Raw genomic sequence first — 27,232 nt, forward strand, 5'->3', positions numbered from 1 at the left:
ATCTAAATGGACACAAGTCCAATACCTGCATGGAGCTTCCAATAACATCCACCTGAAAAACTGATAGTCTGACCTTATTGGAAAGCCCATGTGAAAGGGGCTTTACAGGTTTGTTTTATCAAATCCTGTATTAAAATAAAGTTGATTAGCTGCTCCTAACAGCCACAGCTAATACAAAGGGGGACACAATCTGGTGCAGCTGTGCATAGTAACAAATCTGCTTCTAACTAGCTTGTTCAATTACGCTTTGCCAATAAAATTTGAAGCTGATTGGCTACCATGTTACAGCTGCAACAGATTCTGAGTGCTCCGGTTTTAGTAAATCTCCCCCAATGTATCAATTTTTGTTCACATTTTATCAAGCACCGACACCTAAACACTTTCAGCTAATCGGTGCAGCAACTGACAGCAGCTACACATGTATGAGCTCAGTTATCAAACTGACAGCAGGTCCTGATAGCTAGACCCATGGTCATGTGAATAAATAGGTTTCTTATGTTAACCTCAACATGAACACGTCTGCACATTTTAATAGCAAAATTGTATATTTTCTGAGTTAACAGACAGGAAAAAATAAAACATAATCTGGCAAGTGGAAAATGTTGGACTCCTTGTCAGTCAGTGCTAAGTGACAGCAAGTCTCCGAACATATAGCCATCTGTCCGTTTTTTGTTTTTTTTTAAGCAAGTTTTCCCACTCTGTCTTGGCTAAAACTTTCATAAATATTCTTAAGCCCCATACACACTATCAGATTTTCTGCTGATTATTTCCTTCAGATTTACCAAAACCATATAATATGAGGTCAAACCTTAGGAGTTTCAATTTGTTTGCAATCAGGCAGGCCCTTGCACTACATGGTTTTGGTAAATCTGAAGGAAAAATCTGCAGAAAATCTGATAGTGTGTATGGGGCTTTAGACTATCTTGCAAATGTTTGACAAATAACTGATAAAAGCTTTAGCTTGGTTCCCTGCAGGGGTTGTGTTAACACTTTATTTAGGGTATGACCAGAGGCCCTTTTAAATACAACTATATCATCAGGATCCACATTTAATTGTTAACCAGATTCTTGTATATTGAAGGTATCAAGAACTTCCTGGACAACTGTCAGCGGGTTCCCAATGTGGATCAGAAGGATAAGGATGGAGATGGAGTGGGTGATGCATGTGACAGCTGCCCTGACATTATTAATCCAAACCAGGTTAGTGAAAAGTGACACAAGATTTGGTAACAAGACGTTTCATTACTGATAATGGTGCACCATATACCGTGACATATTTTGTAGTCCCAAATCTTGACAGTTTTTTAAGTTAAACTTGTTCCTGTCTTCCCGCTCATCTCACTCTTGGTTATAAAGTCACCCATCAGACTTCAAGACCAGTGGTTCTCAACCACCGGGCCACGGCCTCCCCTCTCTTGGGCCTCCAGCCAGCTGTAGATCCGTTAACCTCCCACAGTGTTTCCCAGCTCCTATAGTGCTCCCCGACCTCCCATAGTGACCCATAGTGCCCCTAAATTGTTAAAATGTATTCTCCTTTCTCTTATTCCTACAGTCAGACATTGATAATGACCTGGTGGGAGATTCCTGTGACACCAACCAAGACAGGTATGTATAAATGAATAGACATTCTGTTGATTTGCTTGGTTACATAGTTCAATGTTGTTGGTCAGGTTGAAAAAAAGACACAAGTCCATGTAGTTTAACAACTAGTTGACATATCCCCTTTAATTAACATGATGGCTGGCTGCAAATTTATAAAGCAGTGACCGTGACATTCATCAAACATTCCCTGTAGGTGTATCTTCCTTTTAGACCTTTTGTATAACTTCCTATTGTGTCTCTAGGTCAAGAAGTGAAGGGAAACTTCTCCAGATAGTAAAAAAAAAGAAAAAAAAAACGGCAGGAGTTTTAACACTTAGGAAACAAAAAAGTTTTGGCTATACATACATTTTGACTTGTGACTCCATTTAGAATCCTGAAATTTTTTTAAAGAAAAATTTTAAGGGAAACCCTGTAGCGAAAAATAAATAAATAAAACACAAGAATTTGACCTTAAAAAGGCCCTATCAACATATATCCCCAAAATAAATAAAATGCAGTAAAAAAAAAAATATTATAACTCTTGAAACAAAATCCCTTTTTTTTAAAGGAAAGCTTGCTGCTGAAAAAAAAAACTGTTTAAACTAAAATAAATAAAAACTACATATCCCAATAGGAATACAAATGAAGGAAGGTGATTGATTGCCCTAAGAGCTAGCAATCAGTACAGTACAGTTTCCTAACTGACTCTAGTCTCCTATCATTTTGTCAGTTTTCTGTGTCCTTTCCCTAAAACAGCTTTCAATACACTGACATTATGCCTGCTTTGTGGCCCACTTTCCCTTTTTATAGTGAGGGGATTGGCACAAAACAATGCCCCCATTATTAAACCCTTCTAAGCCAGTTGACCTATTTTTGAAGGGGGGTTTACAAAAGTGAAATTATATAGAAACTTGTTTGTATCAATCCATTTGCAGGTATAATTTTTCAAATGAGAGAAAAATTGCAACGCTTAATTGTTATCACAAGCTTCATTCCTCTGGTTTGTATACATAACACAATTGCTGCTGCGTCCAGTCTATCTCTGAATGGAGCAGCCTATCCACCCTCTTTCACTTGTCTAAATGAGAAAGATTCTTATGTGGCTGAGTTCTAGTTGTCCAGTAGAGTGAGAGCATTTTTAGTAACAGCCACTAGATGGCAGCATATCACATGAAGTAAAAACTACAATGTTTACATGTATGACTTGCGCTGAAGGTACTAGTTACTGTCTGCCATATTACTGATCTAAAAACAGTTATTTCCAAGGCACTGCCCTGGAATATGTATGCAGATTATTGGTTCGGACTTTACTTTGGCTATCCTGATCTGCTTTCCTGTTCCAGCTCGGTATCACAATATTGACGGTAGACATACCCGAGCATTTTCTAAAGCTAGTTGCTTTGTTTCTCAAAGAACATTTTGTGTGGACACTTCTGAAGAACATTTATGGATAGTTATATAATACATGTCACTGCTGACTTGGTCTGTACATATGCATACTCCAGGGTAGTCATTATGATCCTGATTTTACTACGTAAAAAGTCTCATCCTTCATGCTTGAACAGGGCAGCCATCAGAAGTGTTTGGGCCCCTTACACAGCTTTAGGCCTGACCCCCACCCCCCCCCCCCCAGCCTAACCACCAACATTCCCCAGGGCTTGCCCACGGGCCATCCCACCGAATCCGCACAGTGGCCACCTCACCTGTACGCATTCAGCCCCCCCCGCAATCCTGTATATATGTCAGCACCCACCCCCCCCCCCCCGCCCCACACACACACAACTTTATATATGTCAGCCCCCCCCCCACACCTGTATCTATGTCAGCGACCCCCCCACACACCTGTATATATGTCAGCCCCCACACACACCTGTATATATGTCAACCCCCACACACACCTGTATATATGCCAGCACCCCCCCACACACCTGTATATATATGCCAGCGCCCCCCACACAAACATGTATATATGTCAGCCCCCACACACCTGTATATATGTTAGCCCCCCCCCCACACACACACACCTGTATATATGTCAGCCCCCACACACCTATAAATATGTCAGCCCCCCAGACATACCTGTATATATGTCAGCACCCCCCCCCCCCCCCAACCAACCTATATATATGTCAGCCTCCACACACCTGTATATATGTCAGCCTTCACACACCTGTATATACGTCAAACCCCCCAACACACTTGTATATATGTCAGTCTTCACACACCTGTATATATGTCAGCCTCCCCCACACACCTGTATATATGTCAGCCTCCCCCACACACCTGTATATATGTCAGCGCCCCCACACACACCTGTATGTATAACCCCCCCCCTCACATACACCTGTATATATGTCAGCCCCCCTCACACACACCTGTATATATGTCAGTGCCCCACCCCCCCACACATGTATATATGCCAGTGCCCCCCCACACACCTGTATTTATGCCAGTGCCCCCCCACACACCTGTATATATGTCAGCCCCACACACCTGTATATATGTCAGCCCCCACACACCTGTATATATATATCAACCCCCACACACACCTGTATATACAGTGGTGGGAAAAAGTGTTTGCCCCCTTCCTCATTTCCTGTTCCTTTGCATGTTTGTCACACTTAAGTGTTTCGGAACATCAAACCAATTTAAACAATAGTCAAGGACAACACAAGTAAACACAAAATGCAATTTGTAAATGAAGGTGTTTATTATTAAAGGTGAAAAAAAATCCAAACCATCATGGCCCTGTGTGAAAAAGTGATTGCCCCCTTGTTAAAACATACTATAACTGTGGTTGTCCACACCTGAGTTCAATTTCTCTAGCCACACCCAGGCCTGATTATTGCCACACCTGTTCACAATCAAGGCATCACTTAAATAGGAGCTGCTTGACACAGTAAGGTCCACCAGAAGATCCTTAAAAGCTACACATCATGCCGAGACCCAAAGAAATTCAGGAACAATTGAGAAAGAAAGTAATTGAGATCTATCAGTCTGGAAAGGGTTATAAAGCCATTTCCAAAGCTTTGGGAATCCAGCGAACCACAGTGAGAGCCATTATCCACAAATGGCGAAGACATGGAACAGTGGTAACCTTCCCAGGAGTGGCCGGCCGCCCAAAATTACCCCAAGAGCGCAGCGACGACTCATCCAAGAGGTCACAAAAGACCCCACAACAACGTCCAAGGAACTGCAGGCCTCACTTGCCTCAGTTAAGGTCAGCGTTCATGCCTCCACCATCAGGAAAAGACTGGGCAAAAATGGCCTGCATGGCAGAGTTCCAAGGAGAAAACCACTGCTGAGCAAAAAGAACATCAAAGCTCGTCTCAATTTCTCCACAACACATCTTGATGATCCCCAAGACTTTTGGGACAACATTCTGTGGACCGATGAGACAAAAGTGGAACTCTTTGGAAGGTGTGTGTCCAAGTATATCTGGCGTAGAAGGAACACTGCATTTCATAAAAAGAACATTATACCAACCGTAAAATATGGTGGTGGTAGTGTGATGGTCTGGGGCTGTTTTGCTGCTTCAGGACCTGGAAGACTTGCCGTGATAAAAGGAACTATGAATTCTGCTGTCTACCAAGAGATCCTGAAGGAGAATGTCCGACCATCTGTTCGTGTACTCAAGCTGAAACTAACTTGGGTTCTGCAGCAGGACAATGATCCTAAACACACCAGCAAGTCCACCACCGAATGGCTGAAGAAAAACAAAATGAAGACTTTGGAGTGGCCTAGCCAAAGTCCTGACCTGAATCCTATTGAGATGTTGTGGTATGACCTTAAAAAGGCCGTTCATGCTCGAAAACCCTCTAATGTAACTGAATTAGGACAATTCTGCAAAGATGAGTGGGCCAAAATTCCTCCAGGACGCTGTAAAAGCCTCATTGCACGTTATCGCAAACGCTTGGTTGCAGTTGTTGCTGCTAAGGGTGGCCCAACCAGTTATTAGGTTTAGGGGGCAATCACTTTTTCACACAGGGCCATGATGGTTTGGATTTTTTTTCACCTTTAATAATAAACACCTTCATTTACAAATTGCATTTTGTGTTTACTTGTGTTGTCCTTGACTATTGTTTAAATTGGTTTGATGTTCCGAAACACTTAAGTGTGACAAACATGCAAAGGAACAGGAAATGAGGAAGGGGGCAACCACTTTTTCACACCACTGTATGTCAGCCCTCATACATCTGTATATATGTCAGCCCTCAAACACCCTATATATGTCAGCCCCCACACACACCTGTATATATGTCAGCCCCCACACACACCTGTATATATGTCAGTCCCCACACACACCTGTATATATGTCAGCCCCCACACACACCTGTATATATGTCATCCTCCACACACCTGTATATATGTCAGAACCCCCCCCCCCCCTCCACACACACACATGTAGCCCCTCACATACACAAACCTGTAAACACACAAGGCTCTGGCCCCTCCCTGTACACACACAGCCCCCCTCCCTTTTCCTCACAGCCCCAACTTGTAAAGAAGGTCTACCTACCTGGTCCCAGCCGGTTTTCACAAAGATGACATGTGGCTGAGAAGCTCAGTACAAATCACATGAGGGTGCACATACACATGGTAGCAAGAGATCACAATAAAGAGCTTAGTTATGTCTGAGCTCAGTGACACGAGAACAGCAGAAGCTATGAAATCGTTTCTGTAGTGCAAAGCATGGCTCCCCTTCACCCGTCCTGCCTTCTTCTGGCCCAGGCGGGCCCCTTACAGTTGTGAGGGCTGTAACCCCCTGATGGCAGCCCTGTGCTTGTGTTAGGTCAGTGAACGCCAAGGTAGTGAAGCCTCATTCAGGGTGACCACCCTTGAGCATGCGCCTTAAGAAAGTTAGTCATATAAAAAAATTGTCAAAAGTTCTAAATCTCCCCCATTTGACTAAAATTATTTTTTGTCCATGTCCCTGTTGTTGAAATTTTGCATTGGTTCCTGTCCTGATAGTAAGTCGGGGGAAATCTTAGCTGGCAGTAAAACCCTGACAGAGGCTCTAACCCTTATCCGCTTTCTTAAAAATTAAATGTAAAGTTTTGGCCATATTTAGTTTTCTTTGATTTGATTTTGGAGTATTGTGTAGAAGAGTCTGTGAACTTCTATTCTTGTAATCCTTTGAACAGCCTTCGAGCCCATTCACACAGGGGCAACACGACTTGTAGGCGACTTGAGTCAGGCAACTTGGACACGACTTGAGTTAAGATCACAGCGCGACTTGGGACGACTTCAAAACGACTTGTGATGACTTCAAGCCCGACTTGGGACGACTTACAAGTCGCCCCAGGCCAGGCGACTTTTGCCGAGGCCAAGCAGAGAATGAGCTCAAGGGGGAACTCCACGGCAAATTTCTGAAAAAAATTTGGCGTGGGTTCCCCCTCCAAGAGCATACCAGGCCCTTAGGTCTGGTATGGATTCCAAGGGGAACCCCCTACGCCGAAAAAACGGCGTGGGGGTCCCCCCCAGATCCACACCAGACCCTTATCCGAGCACGCTACCCGGCCGGCCAGGAAAGGGGGTGGGGACGAGCGGGCGCCCCCCCCCTCCTGAGCCGTACCAGGCCGCGTGCCCTCAACATGGGGGGGGTGCCTTGGGGGAGGGGGGGGCGTGCGGCCCCCCCACCCCAAAGCACCTTGTCCCCATGTCTATGAGGACAAGGGCCTCTTCCCGACAACCCTGGCCGTTGGTTGTCGGGGTCTGCGGGCGGGGGGCTTATCGGAATCCGGGAGCCCCCTTTAATAAGGGGGCCCCCGGATACCGGCCCCCCACCCTATGTGAATGAGTATGGGGTACAATGTACCCCTACCCATTCACCTGTGGAAAAAAAGTACAAAAAAAAAACACAACACAGGGAAAAAATATTTTATTGCACAGCTCCGGGGGTCTTCCGTCTTCGGGGGTCTTCTCGCCGGACTCCTCCGCTATCTTCTTGTAGCTCTTTTGCTAGCGGAGGAGTCCGGCTTTCTTCCTCCCCGCCGCCGGCCTCTTCTCCCGACTTCGGGGGTCTTGTCCCCCTCTTCGGTTCTTCTGCCGGGCCACCGCGCCTTCTTATAGCTCTTTTGCAGGCGGTGGCCCGGTCTTCTGTCGCCGCCGCCGCCTTCCGTTCTTCTTCTTCTTCTTCTTCTCCAGGAGATGTTGACACGACGCTCTCTCCGGCCACAATGCCAGGGACGCGCTCCGCTGCCACTTATATAGGGACAATGGGGCGGTGTCACATGGGTTGATGTCACATGGGTTGGTCACATGGGTTGATGTCACATGGTAAGGGGGCGGGGTCACCATGTGACATCAACCCATGTGACCAACCCATGTGACATCAACCCATGTGACACCGCCCCATTGTCCCTATATAAGTGGCAGCGGAGCGCGTCCCTGGCATTGTGGCCGGAGAGAGCGTCGTGTCAACATCTCCTGAAGAAGAAGAAGAAGAAGAAGAAGAAGAAGAACGGAAGGCGGCGGCGGCGGCGGCGGCGGCGGCGGCGGCGACAGAAGACCGGGCCACCGCCTGCAAAAGAGCTATAAGAAGGCGCGGTGGCCCGGCAGAAGAACCGAAGAGGGGGACAAGACCCCCGAAGTCGGGAGAAGAGGCCGGCGGCGGGGAGGAAGAAAGCCGGACTCCTCCGCTAGCAAAAGAGCTACAAGAAGATAGCGGAGGAGTCCGGCGAGAAGACCCCCGAAGACGGAAGACCCCCGGAGCTGTGCAATAAAATATTTTTTTCCCTGTGTTGTGTTTTTTTTTGTACTTTTTTTCCACAGGTGAATGGGTAGGGGTACATTGTACCCCATACTCATTCACATAGGGTGGGGGGCCGGTATCCGGGGGCCCCCTTATTAAAGGGGGCTCCCGGATTCCGATAAGCCCCCCGCCCGCAGACCCCGACAACCAACGGCCAGGGTTGTCGGGAAGAGGCCCTTGTCCTCATCGACATGGGGACAAGGTGCTTTGGGGTGGGGGGGCCGCACGCCCCCCCTCCCCCAAGGCACCCCCCCCATGTTGAGGGCACGCGGCCTGGTACGGCTCAGGAGGGGGGGGGGCGCCCACTCGTCCCCACCCCCTTTCCTGGCCGGCCGGGTAGCGTGCTCGGATAAGGGTCTGGTGTGGATCTGGGGGGGACCCCCACGCCGTTTTTTCGGCGTAGTGGGTTCCCCTTGGAATCCATACCAGACCTAAGGGCCTGGTATGCTCTCGGAGGGGGAACCCACGCCAAATTTTTTTCAGAAATTTGCCGTGGAGTTCCCCCTTCAGAGCTAATAATTCTGTCAAAGTCGCCTCCGTATAGACGGAGATCCGACTTGGAGGCGATCTCCATTGAAATCAATGGGTACCGGTCGCCTACAAGTCGGATAGAAGTAGTACAGGAACCTTTTCTGAAGTCGGAGCGACTTCAGTAGTGTGCATTAAGACGGCTCTCATTCACTTACATTGCTTTTTAAATGTTGTCCGACCTGAGGCGACTAGGGGCGACCTGAAATCGGATCAGGAGTTGCCCCTGTGTGAATGGGCTCTTAATGAGTTCCAACATGCAGAATAAAGAATTCCAGGTATGGATATTTTATACATGTATAATTCCAGGTATGGATATTTTATACATGTATAAAATATCCATACCTGGAATTCTTCTTTCTGCATGTTGGAACTCATTAAGGCTGTCCACAGGATTACAAGAATGGTCCAGTTTAGATCAATATTACTACTTATAATACGTGGCTGATGTCCCTGGAAGCTGGAAATCACTACTCCATTGGTTTTCACTTGCTTCTGGATCCCATGCTGAGTGGCTGGTCTAATGCATTGTGAACACATGATGTCGGCCACTCTACGCTGGCACCATTCAGTGAATGAAAAAGTTCTCTGATTGGATGAGGTGGAGAGGCAGGGCAGTGATATCACACTCTCTGCCTCATCCAATCAGAGAACTCTTTGCAATAATTCTGAAAATGCAATCCTGAATAGTGTCCATGTTGAGCAGCCGAGCTCCTGTGTTCATAATGCATCAGGCTGATTGCTCAGCACCATACCCAGAAGCAAGTGGAGGTGATTGGAGTAGCAGTGTCTACTTCAGTGAATTTCGGCTTCCAGGAGCATTGGTCAAATATGTCATATACACAGGGCTTTTTTTCTCAGAGAATAGGTGCAGGAACTCCCCCCTTATGAGTCACCCTTTCGTCTCTGCCCCCCTACCAACCTCCGAGCACTGTCTCTTGGCTCCACCCCCTACCCACCTCCCAGTACCACTTCTTTTAGAGAGTACAGAACCAAATATAATTTTGTGCTACTAAATTGTATGGAATTTGAAAGACCCTACCCAAGCAGCAACAGATCCTACCACAGCAACAATAGGTGCTCCGACACATAGCGACAGACCTCCCCCCAACAACAATGGACCCCCCCACAACAAAATACCTCCCAGCAACAATAGACCCCCACAAAAAATATAGATCCCCAGTGACAATAGATCCCCCAGCAGTCAGCATCAGTTGACCCTCCAGCACACCTTGCCATAGAATACATTCAGTGCTGGAGGTGCGTTCCCCCACGTTCCCACTGAAAAAAAGCCCTGCATATACATAGTTACACTGAACCAAGCTGGAACAATGTAATTATGTAAAAATATTCCATGCCTGGAAGGAAGAAAACATTAGTTATTCTGACAGACCCAATGATTTTGTTTTACTATATCAGTGATGGCGATGGTCACCAGGACAGCACAGACAACTGTCCCACAGTCATCAACAGCTCCCAGCTGGACACAGACAAGGATGGACTTGGAGATGAGTGTGATGATGATGATGACAATGATGGAATACCAGACATTATTCCTCCAGGACCGGACAACTGCAGACTGGTACCCAACCCAGGCCAGGAGGATGACAACAGTAAGAAGACTGTCTTTATTTCATCCAATTTCCTAGGAGAAACTATAACATTTTATTGTCCATTCTTCAGCAGTAATACTCATCTATCATTTACTAACCCATATTTATTATGCAAGAAAAAGACCCATATATCAATGTACAACAAAACCACATTTTACTGCATGGTCATGGGCGTGAAAGGGCATTAGAGAGACACTGGGGTTGATTTACTAAAACTAGAGAGTGCAAAATATGGTGCAGCTTTACATGGTAGCCAATCAGCTTCCAACTTCAGCTTGTTCAATTAAGCTTTGATAAAAAAAATATCTGGAAGCTGATTGGTTTTTATGCTGAGCTGCTGATTTTGCACTCTCCAGTTTTAAGAAATCAACCCCATTGTCACACGGTAAGGGGAATATATTGGGGTCAGGGTGCCCTTTCCAGAGACAGGGTCACTTTGCTTTGCACAGGAAGAAGAGAACCCAGATCTCCCAGCTTAGCATATGCCCTTTTTACCAGGGTGCAAGAAACAGCCCTGGCTTTATACATGCATTTTGGGTGGCATAGTGGCTTAGTGGTTAGCATGTATGCCTTGCAGCACTGGGGTCCATTGTTTAAATCACATCCAGGACTCTAAATTCCAGTAAGTTATTTGGGCTTAGCATATGTGTACAAGTTGTCTATGCACATGTGTTATCAAGTTCTGCATGACAGTCCCAAGCTGAACAGTTGAGGAAAGACTTGGCTTCCGCCCTCATAAAAAAAAAAAAAATCTGTGGAGAATTGCTTTCAAGTATGGTGCTCTTAGAATTTTCGAGAGTCCGATATGACTGAATGTATATACGATATGCATACATTTTTACCTATTAGCAGTCTCTATGTTTAATATTACCCTTCTCATGCTCTGTGCCCAGGTGATGGTGTTGGAGACATCTGCGAGTCAGATTTTGACCAGGACACAGTTATCGATCGTATTGACGTTTGTCCAGAAAATGCTGAGATCACCCTAACTGACTTTAGAGCTTATCAGACTGTTGTTCTGGACCCAGAGGGTGACGCTCAGATTGATCCCAACTGGATAGTTTTGAATCAGGTGAAGTCTTTGAGTTTCTTTTTGCCATATTACACCATGGAACATATGTGAAAAAATGAAAAACACTACTATATCTTTTCACAGCAATGTAATATGAACAATATCTCAAAGAGCAATGTGCATAATGTAAGCACTGAAATTCATATAAATAATAAATATATGAAAATAATATGAGTATAAATATTATTCAAATTAAAGTGTCACATATAATGAATGTCCACAAATGTGCAATAGAACCTCTATGCAAAAATAAGAACATAACTAAAAGTCCCATGCAGTGTCCAAAATCCCCCAAAAAATCCCATGTGAAACAAACGACAATCTTATCATTCTTCCAAACTTCTTCCTTAAGACACCCAATTCGTGCTCCCCACCACCAAATGCACCAGATAAATTGACCAGAGGAAGATGCTGGTAATCTTATAAACCAGCAGCTAACACATGTACTCTGAGAGTCATGATCTGCGGCTCATCCCGGTTCAGCAGTTTCCTCTTAAAGACCTTGTTTTATTGTCATTCCATACTTCTTCATCATATCATAGGAAAGGAGGAAGAAAAGGGGCCTTCTGCCCCTGGAGGACATTGGATGACAAAACGTGCAGGGCGGAGCTTTGAATACTTGGAAGAATTATAAGATTGTCCTTTGTTTCACATGAGATTTCTTTATTTGACATTTTGAGTTCTGAGTATTCTTTCCTACCATGCAACATAGTATGACTCCTTATCCCTATGTCATTTAAACCCCATTATGTGTATCCTGCTACACTTACCTGACACGATGAGACCTTTCTCAGTGTTCTGTTATAATATTCATTCTGAATGACCTGACCCCAGCTTGTCATAATGCAATCATATTGATAATGCAATCCTGCTGTGCACATATTAGAAGCATATTATACACATATTAGAAACAAACAGGTCAAACATAATAACATTATAGCTATGGCTACAGCTAAACCTTCTAAGCAAAACATGACTTTCTTTAAAATGTGATGTCTTATTTATTTAAAGTAAACCTGCCACAAACCTGGCCAACTGAACATATAATGAAAATATGCATAAGCAGTGGTGACTTACAGTGAAAACCACACCTCAGGTGATCCTGAATTATAGGCAGCTGAAGTTATATGCAAATTTTGGCTGTTTCTACAAATTTGAACTTTATTCTGCCTGTTCTCACTTTCCCTGCTCATTGGTTACTGAAGCCACCCATCACATTAAACAAGCAACATATAGGGTTTGTGGGAGGGGATGGGGGGTAACCTAGACTTTAAAAAAAAGCAGAGATTTTCTTGTGACTTCAGCTGCCTGTGTCTCTGGATCTGTTAATCAAATGAACATGTGGTTTTCACCAAAGGTAAACTTTTCTTATGCATTTTATTCACCAAACATTCAGTTAGAATTTCCAGGTTTGTGGCTGGTTTTGGTATGTTGTTATCAAAAACGTCTAAAATTATCCAATGGGAGGCTTGTGGTATTAATAATAATTTCTTCTGGGAATATGAAGGTCATTTCTGGCCCTGATTAATGCTCCCTTTACCCTTCTGTTTTACTGGCATCTGTCTAGTAAGGTTACTTTGCGGTATAAGCAAGGAAGCTCAGACTTCTGCAGTGTATAAATGTGCATTTACTATACAGCTTATGCAGCATTTTACCTAGCACAAGCTACACAACACACCGCAGAAAACAGGTCTGCTTCAGATAACTTTAGCGCAAATCCCATACGGGCCCCCAATTGTTTTGTTTGCTGGCGCCTGTCTAGTAAGGTTACTTTGCAAGGAAGCTCATACCTCTGCAGTGTATGAATGTGCTTTTACTATACAAAAATGCTGTATATACAAAACTATTACAATATTAGGAAATACAATTCAAGGCTGACAGATATACCTATACCAAGGAAAATGCCTAGCAAATAAGCAGAAACTATGGCCTGTAGAAATTAGTAGAAATAAGCTTTAAAGTTACTTAACTCCAGTTACTGTGTGTTTGTGATCTCTGTTGACAACGAAGACTCTGCAGAATACCTGAAGACCTGATGGAAGAAAGGTCTGTATCCAGCCAGAAGGCCTGAAGACATGATCACCCTAAACTCCAGCAACTGTTCAAGAAGCCCGAGTCCTTATTGTCAACGGAGATCACAAACACACAGTAACCAGAGTTAAGTAACTTTAAAGCTTATTTCTATTGTTACCTACCATAGTTCCTGCTTGTTATAGGTATATCTGTTATTCTTGTATTGTATTTACTATTATTGTAACAGTTTTGTATGTACAGCATTTTTGTATAGTCTTATATTGTATTTACTAATATTGTAATGCTTTTGCATGTACAGCATTTTTGTATAGTAAAAGCACATTTATACACTGCTGAGGTCTGAGCTTCCTTGCTTATACCACAAAGTAACCTTACTAAATAGACATGAGCAAAACACCTTCCTAGTATCGATGGTAGCATTATCATGACTGTGTGTTCTTAAAAAAAGTTTTACACTTGCAAACTTGTCTACCACCCCCCGCTCTACCCCTATTCATACTTAGGAATAATGCATTTGCTGCAGAACAGGTGCCCCTTAAAGGTCCTGCCTCTAATCTGTACCAATATAATACAATATCCTATGCTGCAGCATAGTAATTTTTTCTACAGCAATCCACCAGAGGCATTGGAATTATTGTATAGTATGTATAGCATGTGTTCAATTCATCTACAGTTAAATGCCAAATGCTCACATCTGGATAAATCATCACATTTCCAGGCAGTACCACTTCCCTGGATTAATGGTAATCTAATGATCTACTTTAGCTATAGTTATACCTTTATACTGTATATGTTACTGGTTAGTTAGATGTCTGTGTAGTGGATTTCTGTGTGTACTCCAGATATTATTTTTCATGGATTCATATGTATATATGTAAGATATACTGGCAGAACGAATTAGAATATTCATAGTTCCAGTTTTTTTTTTTATTATTATTGGAAAGTCCCCAACCTAAATCACAAGATATTTTCTTGCTGATGTTCTTTTTTATTACTTTCAGGGTATGGAGATTGTGCAGACCATGAACAGTGACCCTGGACTGGCTGTTGGTATGTTAATTTAGTCCTCTCCTAATCAGGGAGGGCACAAATATCACTGCTATTACTGGAATAAGCAGCACAATCAAAGTGGAGCTTACATATAAAAGTCCAACATAAAAGTACACCCCTACTCCTAACTACAGGTCTGTGTGCAAAAGTGTAATTCAGTAATCATAGTCCTTCAGAGGCTCTCTCACGCAGGCGTAGGTGCTCGGGAGGCATCCTCCAGTGCTGGTGTCTTCAGGGAGAACCCCAAGTTAAAAGTCTCTACATGCGGACAGTAATGCACAACATCCTTCTGCTGCTCCGGTTCTCATCCTCCGTCTCAATCCCTTACGGGTCTCACAACCCACAGTTGTGCTATAACTTTCAAGGATCTGCTTGAGGGAAGGAAGGACCTCTCTGAGCCAGACCACTGATCCAATTTATATCTCACAGGACAAGTGGGCTAAACCCAGAAAAGAACCCACCAAAAAGACCAAGAAACCGGGCATGGAGTTAACTCCTATCCTCCCAGCCATGGCATTACCTAACTAACAGTTTTAACCTACCCATAGATCTATATGTACTTAAACGGTGAGAGCTCTCTATCATACTTCCAAACTATATTCCAGTTCACCATCATATAATATATAGTATCTCTGTATTGGGTGGCACAGTGGTGTAGTGGTTAGCACTCTCGCCTAGCAGTAAAGAGCGTCGCTGGTTTGAATCCCAACCACGACACTACCTGCCTTGCATGTTCTCCCTGTGCCTGCGTGGGTTTCCTCCAGGTACCTCGGTTTCCTCCCACACCCCAAAGACATGCAGGTAGGTTAATTGGTTTTTGTCCAAAATTGGCCCTAGTATATGAATGGGGACCTTGGATTGTGGGCGCCTTGAGGGTAGGCACCCATGTGAGTGTGCAAGGGATAGGGACAACTGTAGACCAACTGGATGGACTGGTGTCTTTATTCAACCTTACTAAAAATGTAACTATCTCACAAAAGTGAGTACACCCCTCATATTTTTGTAAATATTTTATTATATCTGTTCATGTGACAACACTGAACAAATTACACTTTTCTACAATGTAAAGTAGTGAGTCTACAGCTTGTATAACACTGCAAATTTTCTGTCCCCTCAAAATAATTCAACACACAGCGATTAATGTCTAAACCGCTGGCAACAAAAGTGAGTACACCCTTAAGTGAAAATGTCCAAATTGGGCCCAATTAGCCATTTTCCCTCCCGATGTCATGTGACTCTTTAGTGTTACAAGGTCTCAGGTGTGAATGGGAAGCAGGTGTGCTAAATTTGTTGTTATCGCTCTCATTCTGTCATACTGGTCACTGGAAGTTCAACATGGCACCTCATGGCAAAGGACTCTCTGAGGATCTGAGAAAAAGAATTGTTGCTCTACATAAGGATGGGCTAGGCTATAAGAAGATTGCCAAGACCCTGAAACTGAGCTGCAGCACATGGCCTAGACCATACAGTGGTTTAACAGGACAGGTTCCACTCAGAACAGGCCTCGCCATGGTTGACCAAAGTGGTTGAGTGCACATGCTCAGCATCATATCTAGAGGTTGTCTTTGGGAAATAGACATATGAGTGCTGCCAGCATTGTTGCAGAGGTTAAAGGGGTGGGGGGGGGGGGTCAGCCTGTCAGTGCTCAGACCATAAGCCGCACACTACATCAAATTGGTCTGCATGGCTGTCATTCCAGAAGGAAGCCTCTTCTAAAGATGATGCACAAGAAAGCCCGCAAACAGTTTGCCGAAGACAAGCAGAGTAAGGACATGGATTACTGGAACCATGTCCTGTGGTCTGATGAGACCATGATAAACTTATTTGCTTCAGATGGTGTCAAGCGTGTGTGGCAGCGACCAGGTGAGGGGTACAAAGAGTGTCTTGCCTCCAGTCAAACATGGTGGAGGGAGTGTCATGGTCTGGGGCTACATGAGTGCTGCTGGTACTGAGGAGCTACAGTTCATTGAGGGAACCCTGAGTGCCAACATGTACTGTGACATACTGAAGCAGAGCATGATCCCCTCCCTTCTGAGACTGGGCCGCAGGGCAGTATTCCAACATAACCCCAAACACACCTCTAAGACGACCACTGTCTTGCTAAAGAAACTGAGGGTAAAGATGATGGACTGGCCAAGAATGTCTCCAGACCTAAACCCTATTGAGCATCTGTGGGGCATCCTTAAATGGAAGGTGGAGGAGCGCAATGTCTCTAACATCCACCAGCTCCGTGATGTCATCATTGAGGAGTGGAAGAGGACTCCAGTGGCGACCTATGAAGCTCTGGTGAACTCCATGCCCAAGAGGGTTAAGGCAGTGCTGGAAAATAATGGTGACCACAAAAAATATTGACATTTGGACAGTTTCAGTTAGGGGTGTACTCACTTTTGTTGCCAGCGGTTTAGACATTAACCGCTTGCGAACTAGCCACCGCAGTTTTACTGCGGCAAGTTGGCTCCACTGTGCGAAATCACATTATTGTACTTGATCCCGCAATGCTTGCATAGCAGGCACGCATGTGTGCCCGCTGCGATCGTCTCATGGAGAGGAAGAACGGGGAAATGCTAATATAAACAAGCATTTCCCCATTCTGCCTAATGACACTGCCACTGATCACAGCTCCCTGTGATCGGGAGCGGTGATCAGTGTAGTGTCACACACAGCCCCCCCCCCCCCCCCCCACAGTTAGGATCACTCCCTAGGACACTCTTAACCCCTGCACTGCCCCCTCCTGGTTAACCCCTTCACTGCCAGTCACATTTGCACAGTAATCAGTGCATTTTTAATCGCCATGATAGCTGTATAAATGTGAATCGTCCCAAAATAGCGCCAAAAGTGTCTGATGTGTCCGCCATAATGTCACAGTCACGATAAAAATCACTGATGGCCGCCATTACTAGTAAAAAAGAAATTATCAATAAAAAGGCCATAAAACTATCTCCTATTTTGTAGACGCTATAACTTTTGGGCAAACCAATCAATAAACGCTTATTGTGATTTTTTTTTTACTAAAAATATGTAAAAGAATATGTATCGGCCTAAACTGAGGGAAAAAAAAGATTTTTATATATTTTTTTGGGGGATATTTATTATAGCAAAAAGTAAAAAATAATGTGTTTTTTTCTAAATTGTCAATCTTTTTTTGTTTATAGCACAAAAAATAAAAACCACAGAGGTGACCAAATGCCACCAAAATAAAGCTCTATTTGTGGGAAAAAAAAGACGTCAATTTTGTTTGGGTGCCATGAGGCATGACCGCCCAAACGTCAGTTAAATTGACGCAGTCCCGAATCTCAAAAAACGCTCTGGTCTTTGGCCGGCCAAATGCTCCGGCACTGAAGTGGTTAATGAAAAGGTATAATATTAAAAAATATTTACAAAAATGTGAGGTGTGTACTCACTTTTGTGAGATACTGTATATTAAAGATCCATACAAAAGAATGGTAAACCCTCATAACAGATAGATGCCAATTGTCCTGGATTTGCCGGGATAGTCCCACATCTTGGCCCTCTGTTTCACTGATGCTGTGTCCCAGACCATGTCCTAGGATCACAGCGTCAACCTTATTTGAGTTATTGCTCATGACTTCACTAACTGTATATTTGTTTCAAGTTAGTGAAGTGCTGAAGCAAAATAATTATGATAGCCCAGGAATTTACAGGTTTTAAAATAAGCCAGTAATCGAACTCTCCATACTTCTTACATCAAGTTCCTTTTTGGGGTGAAGTACTTTATATTCGGTGGTTGGTAGTGTTCCAGTTTGGGTTCACTAAGGCCCTCTCTCTTGTTCCCAAGGGCCTCCCACTCTGACCTGACACTTTTACATATGTATTACTGATTGTAAGAATGTTTCCTATGTTTAAAATTATAATTTTGTATACAGTTTATTTTTGGTATAAGAGGTTCCGGCTCTCAGCTCTTCATTTGTGTCTCCCCAGGTTATACAGCTTTTAATGGTGTTGATTTTGAAGGCACATTCCATGTGAACACTGTGACGGATGATGATTATGCTGGTTTTATCTTTGGCTATCAAGACAGTTCAAGTTTCTATGTGGTTATGTGGAAACAGACAGAGCAGACATACTGGCAGGCCACCCCTTTTAGAGCTGTGGCAGAACCTGGCATTCAACTCAAGGTACTATTTGTATGCATTCACTGTACTACGAGCAACTCAGGAATGTGAGAGAATTCAAAATACTTTAACTGGTGCTCTCTATGAGTAGACACTCTGATGATGGCGAACCTTGGCACCACAGATGTTTTGGAACTACATTTCCCATGATGCTCTGCCACTCTGCAGTGTAGTGGAGCATCATGGGAAATGTAGTTCCAAAACATCTGGGGTGCCAAGGTTTGCCATCACTGCTCTAAGCCCTTGTACACACAGATTTTTTCCAACAGATTTTGTCCTAAACTGGTGTTGCATACATACGGTCAGACAAAGTTGTTAGAAAATCCGATCGTTCGTAACATGATGACGGTATTTAGTTACGACGGGACGCCGTTCAGGCTAGTAGCCAATAGCTTTGGTCTAGGAATTTGATCTGAGCATGCGTGGCACTTTGTCCGATCGGAATTCTCTACAAAGTGTTCTCGGAAAATTTTTATATCCAGTTCTCAAACTTTGTTGGTCGGACATTCAGATGAAAAAAAGTCAGATGAAGCCCACACACAGTCGGATTATCCGACAACACGGTCCGATTGGACATTTTCCGTGGGAATGTCCGACCATGTGTACAAGTCCTAAGATGCTTGTTGTTAAGTTAATTTGGCTGAAAATGTCTTTTGTGCCTCAATATTTATTACATTTCACTTTGTTGTTTGTATACAACAATGCCCACCCATCCCACCCTCCTCCAATGAAAATCACTTTACTGGTTACTGAAGCAGTCTTGTTAGACAGTGGAAAGGAAACTGGAGGGGCCTTCACCAGACGTCATGGTTAAAGAACACCTGTACCTTGTACCTTGCATAGTTCTCCTTTAATTAACCCTGAGTAAAGCCTGCCTGCAAAATGATATACAATGAAGATAGTGAAACCACCCCTGCTAGGCTGCTATGTCCTATTTTTACCATTCATGCATGCCCTATTCATTTCAATGGATGAGCCATGCTCTGCTTGAAGTCTGGAGGCTGCCATAAGGAGGAATGAATGAGGCAACAGTGCACATGCACAGTAAGAAAGAGATCTGGCCATGACTTTTTCATTGCAAACGTTATGCAGCCCTGCTCGAATGGGGAAGCAGCTGAGAACATTACCAGGCTGAATGCATTTAGGGGGTACAGGGATTATTTAAAGGACAACTGTACTAAACATGCAACTGTCCTTTAAGCTCCACCACTTGCAATCCCTTGTCCCATAAGAGTGTTCTTTCTGGCCACTGAGACAGTTTAATTGGCAAGTGGAATGGCAGCTGGTAGGACTACCAGTGCATTGGTGTGATGCAGTGTCATTCATTCATCATGGCACCACAATGAACCTTTGCAAAGGTGGTGTACTGCCATGCATGGCACCCACAAATATGCTGCATACAGTGTTTTGGTGGTTGAGACAACCCATTAAAATGCATTTATCTAAGTTAAAATCAAAGAATGAAAAATACTTAGCTAACTTACAATGTTAATACATTAGAACATTTTCTGAGAAATTAATTCTGTGAAACTTCGTGTAGATTTATTCTGTGCAAATGGAACAAATACTATTAAAATATTTTCTCTCAGGTTGGATGTTTGCCATACAGAATAGAGTGAAACAGAAAAATCCTGCATTATTGCCACTAGATGGAGCTGAAGGTCATAGGAAAACATACATCTTTCCTATAATCGTCCACTCCATCTAGTGGCCATAATGCTGTATTTTCATGAATCACTCTATTCTGTATGGGTAACATTTGACCTTAAGAGAAAATAGCCTAATAACATTGGATTTTTCCTCCATTTGCCCAGAACAAATGTACATGCAGTTCCAGAGGACGAATGGCTCTGGATGTTTCTTTTTTTTAAATACACCTTTAGTATTTTTAGATTAATGTCATTAAAGATAGTGATCCCAAGCCAAATATAACATTCTCAGGCTGTGTTGCACATAGCAATCAATCAGGTTTAAATTTTCACTTTCCAATACAGGTTAAAAAATGAACATATAGTAATGACTTGTTGTGGACAATCATAAAAGCTCTTTTTTTGACATCTTATAGAGGCCCATCGATTATGAATCTATTTATTCACCCCTGCAGTCAGAGCATCTTTATTTGATTATGTCCTGTATATTTTACTGGCAATGACTCCAATAACTGATTGAAGTCAGTATGTGGCCAGCGTCCACACACTGATGGCTGAAGGTGTGTGCAGAGAGAATATCATTCCTGAGCCGTGACTCTCGCTCCTGGAAAGTTCCTCTGACTCATACAGTAGTGAGATCACCTTCTATCAGGAGCAACAATCTCCCCAGAGCCCAGCCAAAGCTTTTCACAGCCAAGCTGCATCTATAGTATGTGTGATGTGATATGTCACTAACACCGAACTCCCAGCTTTATGTTTGTATATAAGGGAATACACAGCCTTCTTTCCATACAACATCTCTAATGGGATCGCAGGCAGCAGGCCCAGTACTCCAAACATGTTAAACAAAAACACCACTTCACACTTTATTGGATAAAAATAGGCCGCAGCCTTGTTTATTGGTTTAATGGGTTCCCGACTAGCCGTCGCAGTTTTACTGCGGCACAATGGCACAGGTGGGTGAAACGATGTTGCCTTATGGCGGCCGCGAAGATTGGATTTGTTTCAGATCCAGTCAGTCTCCAGGCCCAGGCCAGTGATTTCTGGCCTGGACCTGCTGATCGGTTCTGATGAATGAAATACTTCCCCTGCCTGTAAGTGTAAACACAGGCGTGGGTATAATCAAATATCATCATAAGAAAGCTTTATTTGTGGGGAGAAAAGGGACGCAAATTTAATTTGCTTACAGCATTGCATGACCGCTCAATTACCAGTTAAAGCAGCGCAGTGCCAAATTGTAAAAAGTGCTCTGGTCATCGAGGAGCCAAATCTTCTGGGGCTGAAAGGGTTAAATAAATGGATTTCACTAAAGTTACTTTCATACTGGGGTGGGGCGTGTTAGCGGTAAAGCTTTCCGTCGTTTTAGTGATGCTTTTTGGGCGCTAGTGGCCGAAGAAAGGGTCAAAAGCGCCCATGTTGCCGCGCTGCTGAAGTACTTTGCGCTTCGGCAGTGCTGCCCATTCATTTCATTTCAATGGGCAGGGGCAGTGGAGGAGCAGTGTATACACCGATACCAAACCACCCCAAAGATGCTGCTTGCAGGCCTTTTTTTTTACACAGAGGGTGCCCAACAAAATATAATAGGATTTGGGATGTGTGGTGTACCCTTACCATTTCCAGTAATTGAGAAGCCCATTGATTCAGATATAAAATGTAACAACTGTCAGAATTCAAACCTCTTAATGTTGATTTATAATACCCAGGGAAATAAAGGTGACTCATTGTATGCTTTATATATCTTTTATTTTTCTGTTCCAAGCAAGCTGTATATACATGCTAAAAATATCTGATACATTTCGGTTAGCATGTACTCTATCTTCTATAGTGCTCATGTTGAGCATTTTGTAGAATTAGTTATTGTAATGCACACTCGTTAATAAAAAGTATAAAAAAAACTGCCACTGCCACAATCCCAAGAGGAAAAGAGGGCCATAAGACTACGCCTTTTTCCCTCTCATAGGATCTTTATAGAATTACGGCAAAGTGAACCAGGAGGTGCAAGACTAGAGAAAGTGCAAAGTAGTACCAACAGCAATAATCTGCAACAACCAATCAGACTGCAGTTTCCTGTTGAAAGATGACTGACAGTTGGTAAAGTAGTGATCTATGGGTCAATGCCCTACAAGCTAGGCACCTACTGAGAGAAATACTGTCAGAGGCAACATTCGGTGTATGCTTTCACATGGAATTAATCCACAAATGACTCTTTGATAGCAGATTTTTGGGTGCCCATCCTGCTTATCCCCCATTTTAGAAGGTAAGGGTCAACAGTGTCATATAAAATATGGAACTTTAGTTCTTTGATTTAATACAATGACATATTCCTCAGACTTTAAATGCTCCTTGTACTTCCTTATTAAGCCTTTCCATGTACAGAATGGGGGAAGTACCCTGGTAAACTAATATAAAGGGATCAGAAGGGCCTCCCTTATGCTAAATGCTAAATTCCCTTATCCCCAATGTTAAACTCCAGCCTGATATAAAAATGCCAATTAATGCAATTAATAAAAAAAAAGTACATTTTGACATTCAAGTGCAACTACCTGAATTTTGCCTTGTATTAGAATTAGTATATTAGAACTCAGATTAAGACCAGTCAACATTAGAGCTCAGATTGGAGCCAGTCAAGTGTGCTTTATGCACATGTGCTGACAAAGAATGGACTGGGGGAATGAAAAGGAATGCAGAGCTATTACTTTATTAGTCAGCTGCTCTTACTATGTCCAATCACAGATCTCTCATCTCTTCTATTTCAGGCCGTCAAGTCAAAGACAGGACCTGGAGAGCATCTACGCAACTCCTTGTGGCACACTGGAGACACCAATGACCAAGTACGACTCCTGTGGAAAGACCCCAGAAATGTTGGCTGGAAGGACAAGGTCTCCTATCGATGGTTCCTACAGCACAGACCTCAAGATGGATATATTAGGTCAGTCACTATAACTTTCTGTAAGCTGTAATGATAGTCTGTCAACCATACACAAAAACTTGTGTGATTGGACTGTGATGAAAGCAACTGTTCCCTGATGAAATTTCCACATACCAGCGTTGCAAAGCAGAGAGTATGTCTGCTCTTGAATCCATTGTTGTCTGGCTTAGATGACACATGGCCCACTGGAGTCCTTTAGCATGGGGCTCCCCAGTGTTTCCAGCATTTACTCATTAAAGGGGGACCCTGAGAGCAACCCAGCCTGTTGTGACTAGAACCTCAGGGGCCTCTTGCCTTGCTAACAATAAACCTCACTGTGACCACAGTTCACATGTCCATTTCCAGGAGAAGCTCCCTTGTGGTAGAATCAGCAGATGCGTTCTATGATCAGTACCGAAACTTCCTGCAGCACTGAATGCCTGTTCTGAAAGCACGCTGGATGCAGGGCAGCCCAACAATTCAGTAGCATACTGGGCAAGTTCTGGCCAGTGGTCTGTTCTCATAATCCAGTCAGTCAGTGTATCATCAGCTGGAAAGCTCTCCATCTCTGTTTTGGCCCCAAGGTAATCATTCACCATGTGATGCAGACGCTGCTGATGGGATGTAAAAGCTGACAGCCCTGGGCAGCGAGGACTAAAATAATTCCAAAAATGCCTCACTTAGGCAGACACCTTCTCCAACGCTCCTCTCTTGACCAACAGAAGACTCAAAACTACGTTTTCCATGACACTGTAACCTACTGGAGTCAGGAAAAACGTTCAATAAAATCCTCTTTAACATGTCCTTGAGAGATTTTATCTTCTGCACTCTGTGGGGACGGGATGAGTTCTGAGACCTTCCCATTATAATGGTGGTCATGGAGGGTTGCCAACCAGTAATCATCCTTCTCCTTTATGCCACGTATTCTTGGGTCTTTTTTCAGGCTTTGAAGCATGAGGTTGCCCATGCGCCTCAAATTTGCAGAGGCTTGAGAAGCAGACTCCTCAGGGTCACTCAGGATGACAGCATCTGGAACTTCCTCCTCCCAGCCATGTACTACTCCCAAGGGTCCTGGGGTTGGAAGGCCATTGCTTACAGATTGACGCATGTCTTCCTCTTCTTCGAAGCCTATGAAAGTGCCAGAATCCCCCTCCTCATCCTCCTCCCCTCTCTCTTCCTGTGTGTTCTGTGACATAGGAATGATGGTGTCTGGATAAAGTGGTCCTTGAGAGTAAAGGAAGTCCTCCTCTTTCTTTTGCTGCTCTGCCTCCATTGCCCTGTCCATAATGCCATGCAGAGTCTGCTCCAGCAGGAACACAACAGGGATTGTGTCACTGATGCATGCACTGTCACAGCTCACCATCCTTGTGTCCTCCTCAAATGGTGACAATACAGTGCATGCATCCTTAATGATCAGCCATTAGCATGGGGGGAAAAAGCAGAGGCATCTTGAGCTTGTCGTCGTGCCACACTCACACTCATTGATGGCCCTCTGCTGCATGTATAGCCACTGCAGCATTGCCAAATTCGAGTTCCACCTGGTGGGCATGTCACAAATCAGGCGGTTTAAGGGCAGGTGGAATTCCCACTGAATTTCAGCCAACCGTGCACTGGCTGTGTATGACCCCCTGAAATGGCTACAGGCTCTTCTGGCCAGCTTTAGACCATCTTGCAACCCTGGGTACGTATTTAGGAAACGCTGCACCACCAAATTTAGGACATGTGCCAGGCATGGCACATGTGTCAACTTTCCCTGTCTAAGGGCGGACAGGAGGTTTGAGCCATTATCGCACACCACCATACCATTCCTGGCTCCAGCTGGCATGGTGTGAAACACCTCTGGGTCTGTCCCCGCAGAGCTGTAAGAATCTCTGCTCCAGTGTGATTCCTGTCCCCTAAACACACCAGCTGAAGCACTGCATGACACCTTTTAGCCTGACTCATGGAATAGCCCTATGAACACTTAGGGGGTACCTGATGTTCATAGGACAATTCTGCAGAAGAGGGCATGGAGGTGGTGGTGGAGGAGGAGGAGGAGGGGGTAGAGCTCACAGGTCTAGCATCCTCACCACCATCTGTATGGGGACTTGGGATCAACAACAAGCTGCAGCACCGAGCCCTGTCCGGCATCTTTTCAAGTTGCAAGCAGCATTATCCAGTCATGACTTTGACAGTGCTCTGTGCCTTGATTGGCTGAAGCTTTCACTGCTTCAGCCAATCAGGGCTTGTAATGCACTCTTCAGCACCGCAATGCATTGTGGTCGGTTCGGGGGACCAAAAAAATTACCCTTTTGTTCAGATGTTCGCCGAATGTCTGACCAATGAAATTTCGGCCCGAACTTATGCTCAAGCCGAATCGTTCTCCCATCCCTAGTGACCATACATAGCTAATTTTGTAATATGCACACGTGTTAATAAATATAAATATCTCAGTACAGCGCAAATACATAAAACTCTTTACAGTGAAATACTAAATGCATAAATAAAAGTCCATATAGTGAATGATACAATATACAGTGATCAAGAAAGATCAAAAAGAGTCCACTTGTGCAGTGTGTCTTTAATCAATATATCCAGTGACGATGTGATCCCTTCACCAATGAACTAGTTGGACTCTCACCTCATCGAATGGACCCCTGATAAATCAGATAGGTCAAAAACACATGTTCCCATCAAGGGTGAAGTATAAGGCTACAGCAAACCAAACGGAAGCATTTCCAGATAGAATCTCCTCAATGTCATCAGATCAGGATAATGTCATATATGAAAAAGAACAAGCAAATCTAGTGCTCTCCGTTTGATAACAATTTATTAAAACAAATGAATAAAAACAAATTTCCACTCACATTTCTAAGCACTGATCTCCAGTGCCGAGTGCAAAGCAGGAAATAACATGCATGGATCAGTGTGTCAGCTGGCGGATGACGTCACGACGCGAGTCACGTGGTCCGTACGCGTTGCGTCCCAGGGAAAGGGCGGGACTTCATCAGCGGTGACGGAATGACGTCGGACGGCCGCTTTATACTAACACACTAAATTTAAACCAATAAACAGCGGAGTTATGCGCAAGGCAAATGCCGCTACTAGCGTGACACCGGAACATACATCTGTGATCACTCCATACACAGAGGGAAAGGAGAGGGCATATAGAAAACTTTATGAGCGCCAAAAAAATCTTTAAAACAAAATTAAAATCAACACCAGAGAGAAGCGTACGTCAAGTCCGCTAATTAGGCAACAAAATATCACCCACTAATAGTTCTCGCATAAAATATGCAGAGAAACGAACGAGACGTTGCCCAAACGGACAATACAAAGCTTTAAACGAATCTCCCGGTAGGTCGCATGACCAATGATAAGAACTAACGAATATACCCGCAAATGCCGCTGACGTCATCAGAAAGCTACACTGATCCGTACATGAAGAAAAAACAAACAAACATACCTATAATTAAACACATACCATACAGGTAAAAAAGAAATCAAAAAATATATACAAAAAGTAAATATAAAAATAAAAATAAAAATAAAAATAAAAATAAAAATAAAAGTATCACAATAAATATAAAAAAGAATCAGATACTATAGAATAAAACAATTATCTGTCCGAAATGAAACAATTTAAATCAAATTCCACATTTAAACCTCCCGGGGCAAGAACCCGTGTTTCATGGATCCAATAGGATTCACGTTTGCTTAATTGGCGTATGAAGTTACCTCCACGCCAATGCTTGGTGACCTTCTCAATCCCCCAAAAGCTCAAACTCCTGGGATTCTGGGAATGCACCAATTTAAAATGGCGAGACACATTATGAGTCTTCAGGCCCTTTTTAATATTATTTACGTGTTCACCCAACCTCACATGTAGAGGTCTGGAGGTTCTACCGATATATTGGAGACCACATCCACA

General features: G+C 43.7%; 1 protein-coding gene across 1 annotated transcript in view; it reads left to right on the plus strand.

The window, feature by feature from the left end:
* The window catches only part of THBS4 (thrombospondin 4), a 108,965-nt gene that overhangs the window by 60,097 nt on the left and 21,636 nt on the right, over positions 1-27,232 (plus strand). Inside the window, exons 14-20 of the mRNA XM_077462608.1 lie at positions 1,082-1,200; positions 1,553-1,605; positions 10,283-10,476; positions 11,370-11,548; positions 14,584-14,632; positions 18,572-18,768; positions 23,171-23,343. Coding sequence (XP_077318734.1) covers positions 1,082-1,200; positions 1,553-1,605; positions 10,283-10,476; positions 11,370-11,548; positions 14,584-14,632; positions 18,572-18,768; positions 23,171-23,343 — 964 coding nt within the window. The remainder of the gene's footprint in view (positions 1-1,081; positions 1,201-1,552; positions 1,606-10,282; positions 10,477-11,369; positions 11,549-14,583; positions 14,633-18,571; positions 18,769-23,170; positions 23,344-27,232) is intronic.

This window comes from Lithobates pipiens, unplaced genomic scaffold (genome assembly GCF_037356315.1).
Source record: "Lithobates pipiens isolate NorthernLeopardFrog02 unplaced genomic scaffold, aLitPip1_a1.2 Scaffold_3, whole genome shotgun sequence".
NCBI lineage: Eukaryota > Metazoa > Chordata > Amphibia > Anura > Ranidae > Lithobates > Lithobates pipiens.